We start from the raw sequence: 10400 nt of genomic DNA on the forward strand, positions 1-10400 counted from the left end.
AATTATATTCTTGCTTGGAAAAGCTCTAGAATGGGTTTAAAACTGTTTTTCAATCGTAATTTTGACTACAAAAATAAAAGAGTCTAAGATGAATGTGAAATATGTCTGTCTATGAATACATCGAAAGCTTCTTCACCCTTATAAAGGAGGTAGACAGCCATGGGTTGCACCCACACCCGTCACCCGTTTGTTTCCCTTAGCTTCTCGTGGGTGACGGGTCATTCCTGTCTCCCGCCCACTCTCCGGGTCAGAAGCAACGCAGCAAGACACAGCACATCAACAGCAGGGCCAGCCCCTTCATTTACATAGCTACCCTCCTTCTCCCAACCCCTCATGCGAAAACAGAGAAGACGAGAAATTCTCTCGGGCTAAGAGGTACCTGAGGAAGAGAAAACGGCTCGCAACAATTGACAGGGCTCACCCTACCACGGGTTTCTCACTTCCGATTGTGTGTTAGTGGGTTGCTAAGCGAGAAACTCGAGGAAACGATTTTTTGTTTTCTCTTCTGCTCACCTGATCCCGGGGCCCTCGATGTCAAAGCCTCCCCAGCCGAAGAGGGGCGGCGAGGTGGTGACGAAGGAGTAAGCCCAGATGGCGGCGATGATCCGAAGGGCGCCCTTCCGGCTCAGCTCCGTCGTCTTCCAAGGGCGGGAGATCATCAGGAATCGTTCAAAGGACAGAACCATCAGCGTGGCGATGGAGGTGATGCCTGGAGACAGAAGAAGAAGAAGAAGAAGAAGAAGAGGAAGAAGGAGGAGAAAAAGAGGAGGAAGAAGGAGAAGAAGAGGAGGAAGAAGAAAGAGAAGAAGAAGGAGAAGAATAAGAAGTAAAAGAAGAGGAGGAAGAAGAAAAAGAAGAGGCAGAAGAAGAGGAAAAAGAGGAAGAGGAGGAAGAAAAAGAAGAAAATATGAAGAAAAACAAGAGGAAGAAGAAAAAGAAAAAAGAAAAAAAGAAGAGGTAGAACAAGCGGAAAAAGAGGAGGAAGATGAAGAAAAAGAAGATAATATGAAGAAAAAGAAGAGGAAGAAGAAGAAAAAGAAAAGGCAGAAAAAGGAGAAGAGAGAGAACAAGAATAAAAAGAAACAGAAGAAAAAGAAGAGGAAGAGAGAAGGAAGAAGAAAAAGAAGGAAAAAGAAGAAAGAGAAGAAAAAGAAGAAGGAGGAAAAGGAGAAGAGGAAGATAGAAGTTACAGAACATTAGGGACTAAGACGTTGGTCGTTTGCTGTAAGGATATTTTAGGTAAGGACGCATTTGTATTACTGTTATCAATATCAACATTACTAATACTATTATTATCATCATTATTATTATAACTATTACACTGATTTACAGTGATAAAACATCAAGGCCGACAGGAAGTGGAATTAAAAAAGAATGGTTCAGGAACTCACTGAAGCCAATAAATAAGTAAAGAAACAAATAAAATCACATGAATAGATTAATTAACCTAATGAGAAAACAAATAAATAAAGTTTTGGGTCCAGAAACTGACCGAAGGGGGAAAAAAAAAAAAAAAAAAAAGAAGAAGAAGAAGAAGAAGAAGAAGAAGTTCGAAAAGTTTAAGAAGTTCGGGTACTTACCGAAGAAGCACATGAGGAAGGCGTAGATGCTGCAGCAGGTCTGGCCGAAGTGCCAGCCGTGGTTGAAGGCGGCCAGCGTGGACAGCGGGCACCCCACAACGCAAATGCCCAAATCGGAGATGGCCAGGTTCAACAGAAACAAGTTTAATGGGGTCCTCAACTGCAAAATAAATATATAAATAATAAACAAATATACAGACAAATAATAATGATATAGTAAAATAACAAATAACAGAATAATAAAACAAATAAAATACTCGTATATATATAGTAAACTAATACATTAATGAAATAATACATTTTGATGGTCATAATTTGGTTTTAATTCACCCCCCCCCCCTCTATCAGGTGCCTAGGACGGTGCCCCTGACATGGTTTTATTTCAACTCGCCCCGGGCAGGGTTCGAACCGTTATCAACCTCGACCTTCGCCGCGAGTAACGACGCCCTAACTCGCTCGGTTAAGAAAATATAATGAATACATAGAATATCAAAATGACCAAACAACAAAACAATTACATGAATTAATAGGATAAAAAAAAACTCGAAGTGGAGTTCGGGAGGAGATCGAGAGAGCCTTTGGTCGAGAAGTTCCTCCCGAAGTAAGGAGACAAGGGTGAGACGCGAGTGGCGAGACATACCGAGAGTAGGACGGGTACAAAAGAGGCACGGCTCAGGACATCGGATAAAATTAAACAAACCAGTTGTGGCCGTCTGCATGACAACGGAAGATAAGCTGGAGGGTGCAAACTGCGGCACTAAACCGCTTGAGAAAGAAAGAGAGAGAGAGAGAGAGGGAGAGAGAGAGAGAAAGAGAGAGAGCAGAAGTCGCGGTAGCCAGGACAAACTGACAGCACATGAGATTCGTTAAAATAAATAGAAAATATATAAATAATGACAATGTATAATATATAAATAATGACAATGACAGAGAGAGCAGAAGTCGTGGTAGACAGAACAAACCGACAACACATGAGATTCAGTAAAAATAAAGAAAATATATAATTAATGACAATGATAATCATAACACATACATACACCAAGGGCTTTTCCCCCCTTACAAGTGAGGTAGCCAAAGTCAAATGGCATAATTCCACTTCCACCCATTTCATCCCCACCCACTCCACTCCCATGTTCCCTCTTTTTTTTTTTTTTTTTTTTTTTTTTTTTTTTTTGCTGTGAGTGATTCACTTTGGTCTTTGGAACACGTGTTGCATTCGTGACCGACAGCTATTTCCTTCCCGGAAGAGAACTCAGAGCTTGTGTGCAAACTTTGCCTACTCTGAAAAGTATGTGCCCGCCCATGCGAATCACCATCCGATCATTTAAACAAATGCGCAAAAATTGTAAGTTTGTATTACATATTACCTCCACCAAGCAGTGACAAAGTCCTTAGTTTGCAATGGAAGCGCTAGAGTTAGAAGAGAAGAAAAACAAAAAACAAAGTAATTACTGGTTTGACGGTTGGCAAGTTACTATATTTCTAGAGAATTTATAGGTTGATATTTGGGTGGAACTTCTTTACTGAATGGATTTTAATATCATTTGAAAACCTTGCGCGCTCACACTTTTTTCTTTATATGCACCAGTTGTCAAACATGAGCGCGCGCACATGCCCACAGCTTACACATGTTGTTTAACACTCCCCTCTCACCTCTTCCCTCCCTCTTTTCTTGGCTCCTCCTGGATGACGGGTCATCCCTGCATCTCACCTACTGCCCTGGATCAAAAGCAATGCAGCAAGATATCACATCCATTGCAAGGCTGCTTCATTCAATTGGCGACCCCCTCCCTCTCTGTCCCCTCAAGCAGAGATAATAATAATAATAATAATAATAATAATAATAATAATAATAATAATAATAATAATAATAATAATGATAATAATGATAATAATAATAATTGCAGAAAAAACAACTGACAATAATAAATATTAGAAGAAATATATAGACGGAAACAAGTAAAAATTTGTGTCATGTATGCAATCAACCTCCTTAATTAAATAAAACCAGTTAAACACACACACACACACACACACAATGGTTACAGTTCCTGGATGCCACTACGATGGTCCGGGTTCGAATCCCGCTCAGGGCTGAAATGATTTCAGTATCGCTGCGCTACAAGTCGTTACTCCAACTCTCGTGGGTGGGGAGTTGGGTGTGCGTGTGCGTGCAAGGCCACAGCGTTAACCACAGATCGGTCATATAAGAACTCTGAGCTCTCTTCTGGGAAGGAAATAGCTGTCGATCACAAGTTCAATACGTGATCCAAGACTATGGTGAATCATATACACGGACTATATAACATCCGAGTTCTCCGGGAAGGTAATAACCGTCGAACCACACGTTCAGCACGTGATCCAAGCCAACGATGATTCTCGATGATTCTCTCTCTCAATCACACACACAGACTCCACGTGGTCCACTCTCGAGTTCGAGTCCCGCCCCGGGCTGAAGAAAAATCAGCATCGCTGCATTGCGAGTCGGCACTCCAACTCCGGTGGGCAAAAAGGTGTGTGTATGTGTGATTCACCATGGTCTTGGATCACGTGTTGGACTCATGATCAACAGCTATTTCCCTCCCGGAAGAGAGCTCAGAGCTCGTATATGACCGATCTTTGGGTAATACTATGACCTTACGCGAACACACACACACCCAACTCCCCGCCCACGAGAGTTGGAGTAACGGCCCATAGCGCAGCGATACTGAAATAATTTCAGCCCTGGGTGGGATTCGAACTCGAACCGCTGTAGCAGTGGTTGCGAACGCTACCACTGTGCCATCTAGTGTGTGATACTGCGCAGTCGAGTGTGTGTGTGTGTGTGCGCGCGACCGTGTATGTGAGGTCACAGCATTACCCATAGATCAGACCATATATGATCTCTTGAACTCTCATTCGGGTGGGTAACAGCTGTCGATCACGAGTCCAACACGTGATCCAAGACCGTGGTGATGAATTATAGAGTAGATGACTGCTTGTACCGTGTTGAGGTGAATTAAGACTGGATCAAATAAAAAATTCCTTTTGTCAGTAAGGATTACAAAGGAGGAGCATGCCGACAGCAGACCTTTTGGTCCATAACTAGGTCGGATGCAAAAAAAAAATATATATATATAATAATAATTAAATAAGTAATCAAATGAAAAATTATAACCGAATAAATCATAATAAACAAAATAAATAAATGCATAGGTATAGGTAAATAATAAACAAACAGGAAAATAGTAAATAAAAATAAATTGACAGATAAATAATAATAAATAAAAATCAAGCAAATAATAATAAACAAACAGACGAATAATAACAAACAAATAATACAAAATAAATTATTTGTTTGTATGACATGTGACACGGAGGTGGGGGAGGGGGGGGGAAGGGGAATTCCCAGGCGTACCAACTGCAGAGTTCCAAAGTCATACAGTCACGAGCAATTGTCGGGTAGTCCGTGATACATTTTCCTGTGTAATATTTAGTTGATCGGGAAAAGGAAATTTATCATGAAAAACTTTGGTTGTGTCACAACTTTTGATCGTGGCAGTACATTTGGTTTCCAAGCCGAGTAAAAAGAAAAGGAAAGAATGAAAGAAAGGAAAAAAAAAATGGATGTGCCATATCTTTTGCTCATGACTGTACATTTGGTTTCCAAGCCAAGTGAAGAAAAGAAAAGAAAAGAAAAGAAAAGAAAAAGGAGAGACGGGATAATACCAGTTTGGTCTAATCTTATTGCACTGCAGCTCGGTACAAGCGACGTGCACAGACACGCGCGCACACACTTCCTTGTCAATTTGACTTGGAGTGCCGGCTTGCAGTGCAACGACGATACTGAATTGTTCATCCCTGAGCGAGACTCGAACTCGGGTCGGTGAACTAGCGGCCAAACGCGGTACCATTATACCAAGGACCCGAACGTGTGTGTGTATGTGTGTGAATGTGTACGTGTGTGTGTGTGTATGTGTGTGTGTGTGTGTGTGTGTGTGTGTGTGTGTGTGATTGTGTACGTGTGTGTGTGTGTGTGAGTGTGTACGTGTGTGTGTGTGTGTGTGATTGTGTACGTGTGTGTGTGTGTGTGTGTGTGTGTGTGATTGTGTACGTGTGTGTATGTGATTGTGTATGATTGCGTATGTATGTGTGTGTGTGTGCGTGTTTGTGTGTGTGATTGTGTATGTGCGTGTGTGTATTTGTGTCTCCATATATGTGTATGGGTGTGTGTGTATGTGTGTGTTTGTGTATGTATGTGTATATATGTGTATACTGTATATGTGTGTTTGTGTACGTATGTATATATGTGTATACTGTATGTGGGTGTGTGTGCGTGAGTGCGTGTACTGTATACGAGTGCACCTTTTCCATTCCACATGCGTCACTCATACATCTACAGCAATCCCATCGACCTCTACGTAACCCACAATGACACAAACGCCCCCCGCGACCTACCTGCTTGTTCGTCGCCATGATGATGATGACGGCGAAGTTGTTGAAGACGCCACAGACGCCAATGAGGACGAGGAAGGATGCTGACAGGACGTAGCCCTCCTCAGTCATCTTGTCATCAGACAGAGACTCATTGTAACTTGGACGCTCGAGGAGTAGGTCAGGCACGGTAGTTGGTACTCGCTCCATGGCCACAGTCCGCTCGACTTCTACAAATCGCCAGCCATTTGTGGGGGGAAAATATTGATCAATTAACGTTTATATGCATTATATCAATTATAAATTTGTGTGTTTATCTTACTATATTAGTATTTTACATATCTACACATGTACATACATACAGTACACATGGATATATGTAGGTATATATAGACACTATGCATATACACCTATGTATATATAAAAAGAATCCCCACCAGACAGGACCTAGTTGGCAATGCAAAATATCCATATACTGCAACATTTGGAGAGAGAGAGAGAGAGAGAGAGAGAGAGAGAGAGAGAGAGAGAGAGAGAGAGAGAGGAAATCCAGTTTCAGCATGTGACTGGCTTTCCGAATATAGCTATCCTTACCCATAGTGTCAACCTTTGTGGGTTTTTTTTTTCGGAAAAAAATTGACACATTTCACATCTACTGTCACTTGGAAAAGCCCCTTTTTTGTACAAAAATATCATTTCATTATCCTGCAGAGAGAGTTTTCTTCCTGTCCCACAAGAAGAGATCCCGCGAAGGCGGGTGGACTAACCAAAGCGATCAATGACCCAACTTGAAAACTCTGTTAATGCGTTATCACACTGGGCTATTTTTCCTCCGACTGTTGGAGCAGATTGGCAGCCAGCAGCTTTCGGGAAAGGAATCTGATATGCTGGAGGAAAATAATTTTCCTCCGGCGCATCAAATGACATCCTACGTAAAAATAAAAAGATAAAATAAAAAGTTGCAATAGTGATTTCACGGCGGAAAAAGTGCTGGAGGTGGGGTTTACCGCCGATGAATCGGAGGTTGTAGGAAAAATAGCCCAGTTTGATAACACCTGTTGAGGAAATTGTCGTTGCCCACCATGAATTTTGACCAAATTCTTCATCAAGTCACTGCTGAGAATTGTGTTTGGACACTATCTAGAAACTCCCAAGACGACTTATAACTATGGATCAGCCGTTGCTTTCAACAATATGGAAAAATATACATGCATACATACATAAGTATACACACATACACATTTGCACCGTATCTTGCCGGCAATAACCAGCGATTCTATCATAGGTGTGGTAAAGGAGTGATAGAGCCAAGAAAAAAAAAAAAAAAAAAAAAAGAGAAAGAAAACTATATATATTTGTGTGTATATATATATATATATATATATATATATATATATGTGTGTGTGTGTGTGTGTGTGTGTGTGTGTGTTTACCTAGTTGTATTATACGGGAAGAGAGCTATGCTCGTAGTGGCCCGTTTTTGTATCTTTCAGCATCTAGTTTTTAAATTGTTGTATAGTTTCTGCACACACTGTTGCCTTATCCAATTTGTTCTATATATCTACCCCTCTCTCTGTGTGTGTGTGTGTGTGTGATTCACTATGGTCTTGAACCACGTGTTGGACTCGTGAGTGACAGCTATTTCCCTCCCGGAAGAAAACTCATATAAATGACCGATCTATGGGTAATGCTGTGACCTTACACGCAACCCCCCCCCCATCTTCCTGCCCACGAAAGTTGGAGTAACGACTCGCAGCGCAGCGATACTGAAATTATTTCAGCCCTGGGCGGGATGCGAACCCGGCCCGCCGTAGTGGTGTGTGTGTGTGTGTGGATTTTAATAAAAAAAAGAGTAAAAAGTGAAGATGAATCACCAAAAGGTATAAAATTATTTACTTGAATCCGTAAGGATGTCATTTAAGTCCCTACATCAGCGTTTTCCAACCTGGGGGTGCTGAAATCAATCATAAGGGGTGCTGGGAAGTGATTCACACAAAAATCACATTGATATATGTATCATTATACTGATGACCCACTTTTGGAGAAGAATAAGCGAAAGTATAAAGATCTGTATATTTCGATCACTAACTGTGATCCTCTTCAGCAGATGTGAATTACAGAGTAGAGAACAATATGTATTTATACAGAAGTAGTGAGGTAAGCAGGAAGGGACGGGGGCTCAGGTCACGTGTCCGGCGTTGCATGGACCTTGGTGGCTTTTGTCCACTGCTAATGTGGAAGGTAACATTTTATTTATTGCAAATGAAGATATACAATCTGGTGACCATTGACAATAAGAAATATCATAATTTGGAAGATTATCAAAGAGGATTCTACCATTTTTCTTCTGAAACTGCATTTAGATTTGTAAATTATTTCAGCAGCATCCCAATTTATCCGATGGTTTTTGTTGGCGCTATGCTGAAATATGGCGGAAATTTCCTGCCCATATTTTACAGAGTTCTTGTGTTCTTTGACCCTGGTGGTGAGGTCTCTACCCGTTTGTCCCCAATATACATCCTTGCAATCTAAACAAGGTAACTTACAAACTCCAGGAATTGTATTACTCTTGGATCTATGATGTATATTGACAGCTTTACTGAACAAGTTGTTGGGATAATTGAAGATAAAATTTACTTTTTCTTTTGGTAACAAATGAGACAAGTCCTTAATTGATTTATTATAAGGTAATTTTATGCAACTATTATCCCACTTATGATTCATGGCGGAATGGGAATCTGATTTGTAAAAACTAATTTTGGCCTTACTAAGAGCTTTTTGTAAAAACCACGACGGGTATCCTAATTTTGTTAATTGACTTCTTACTGAAATTAGTTCCATGTCTAAATATTGTGAACTACAAATTCTCAAAGCCCGTAAGAATAGGCCTGAAGCGACACTATATTTTATTTTGTCTGGATGGTGGCTAAAGAAATGTAGGTAGCTCCCTGTGTGGGTGGGCTTCCTATAAACTGTGAACGATAAAGACTCCGCATTTCTAATTATTAAGATGTCTAAAAAAGGTAATTTATTATCTATTTCCCATTCCACCTTGAATCTGATGTTGTTCGTTAGGTGATTGAGTTGGTTGTAGAATTCTTGAAAGGAACCCCATTCATCGTCCCAAACTACTAGTTTCTATATAACGGCCAGTAATATGGAACATTGCCTAGACGGAGATAGCGAGCACCCATAAAAGTATAAGTTCTTTGTTATGTTCGAATGACCCGCACTGATTATAAAGGATTACAAAGGAAGAGGATGTCGACAGGATACCTGGTCTATAACTAGGTCGGGTGGGAAAAAAAAAAAAAAAAAATAAATAAATAAAAATAATATATAATAAAATAAATAAAAAATCACCATCTCGCTCCCACGAAGTGGGAAGTGAGAAACCCCAGCCGGGCAAGCGCTGTCAGCACTTGACTGAAGGTTCATTAGGAATCAGAATGTGAATTGCGCGTGCCGGTCAAGACGGATTCCCTAATAAGGGCATCTTAAGGTTTACATTACCGCGAGGAGTTAAAAGTCCACATCAGGTGAAGTCAAGTAGCTACGGCCGAAGCCGTCACCTTTGCCCTATTATGCGCCTTAAGGACTGTTGGGGCGGGTAACATAACCACTGCTGCGAATCGGAGAGTTGCATGGGACCCGAACCCACAACTATGCGAATGCGAGACCAGCACGCTTCCGATTACGTCATCAGCGCACATATACAATCATGCATAAAGAACTCGCAATATCTATTAAACAAATTGTTAAAAGAAATGTAAAACCTTCGAACCCGGATTCTCGTATGAAATATCATAAAAATACGAAAATTGGCTAATTATTGCTAAGAAATAGTCCTCTTCAGGAAGCAGCCACCCTTTTGCATATTCATGTTGTATATAGGTTTAGATGTGAAAAAGGAACTGTGTAGGTCGTCCTTCTATTTCGTTAGAAACGGCTAAGATGAAAATTACTATCCACTTGACCTGATATATATATATATATATATATATATATATATATATATATATATATATATATATATATATATATATATATGTGTGTGTGTGTGTGTGTGTGTGTGTGTGTGTGTGTGTGTGTGTGTGTGTGAAAACAAGATTTGAAGTGAAATATATTTTCTGTATATTTCGACCACTCTCTGTGGTCCTCTTCAGCAGGTAGATTACAAAAGGTAAAATACAAGAATATATACATAAAGATGGGGTACAGAACGGGTGGGTATTATTTTACCCTGATATGATATATATATATATATATATATATACACACACACACATTGAAATAAGACAAGGTAATCAAGATAATCAAGTCAACAAACACCATACAGAAGGACCTTGAGAAGAACACAGAATTACCAGCTAAGTGTCACGATACCCACGGGGTTCCCATAAATGA

At 40.4% G+C, this 10400-nt stretch overlaps 1 protein-coding gene across 1 annotated transcript in view; it reads right to left on the reverse strand.

The window, feature by feature from the left end:
• Window positions 1–10400, reverse strand: part of LOC143027472 (parapinopsin-like) — a 41566-nt gene that overhangs the window by 13697 nt on the left and 17469 nt on the right. The window contains exons 2-4 of the mRNA XM_076188758.1: window positions 6018–6223; window positions 1581–1740; window positions 514–709 (exon numbers count right to left, since the gene is read on the reverse strand). Coding sequence (XP_076044873.1) covers window positions 514–709; window positions 1581–1740; window positions 6018–6203 — 542 coding nt within the window. The 5' untranslated portion in view covers window positions 6204–6223. The remainder of the gene's footprint in view (window positions 1–513; window positions 710–1580; window positions 1741–6017; window positions 6224–10400) is intronic.

This window comes from Oratosquilla oratoria, chromosome 8 (assembly GCF_046742065.1).
Source record: "Oratosquilla oratoria isolate Oo_2021 chromosome 8, ASM4674206v1, whole genome shotgun sequence".
Classification (NCBI taxonomy): Eukaryota; Metazoa; Arthropoda; class Malacostraca; order Stomatopoda; family Squillidae; genus Oratosquilla; species Oratosquilla oratoria.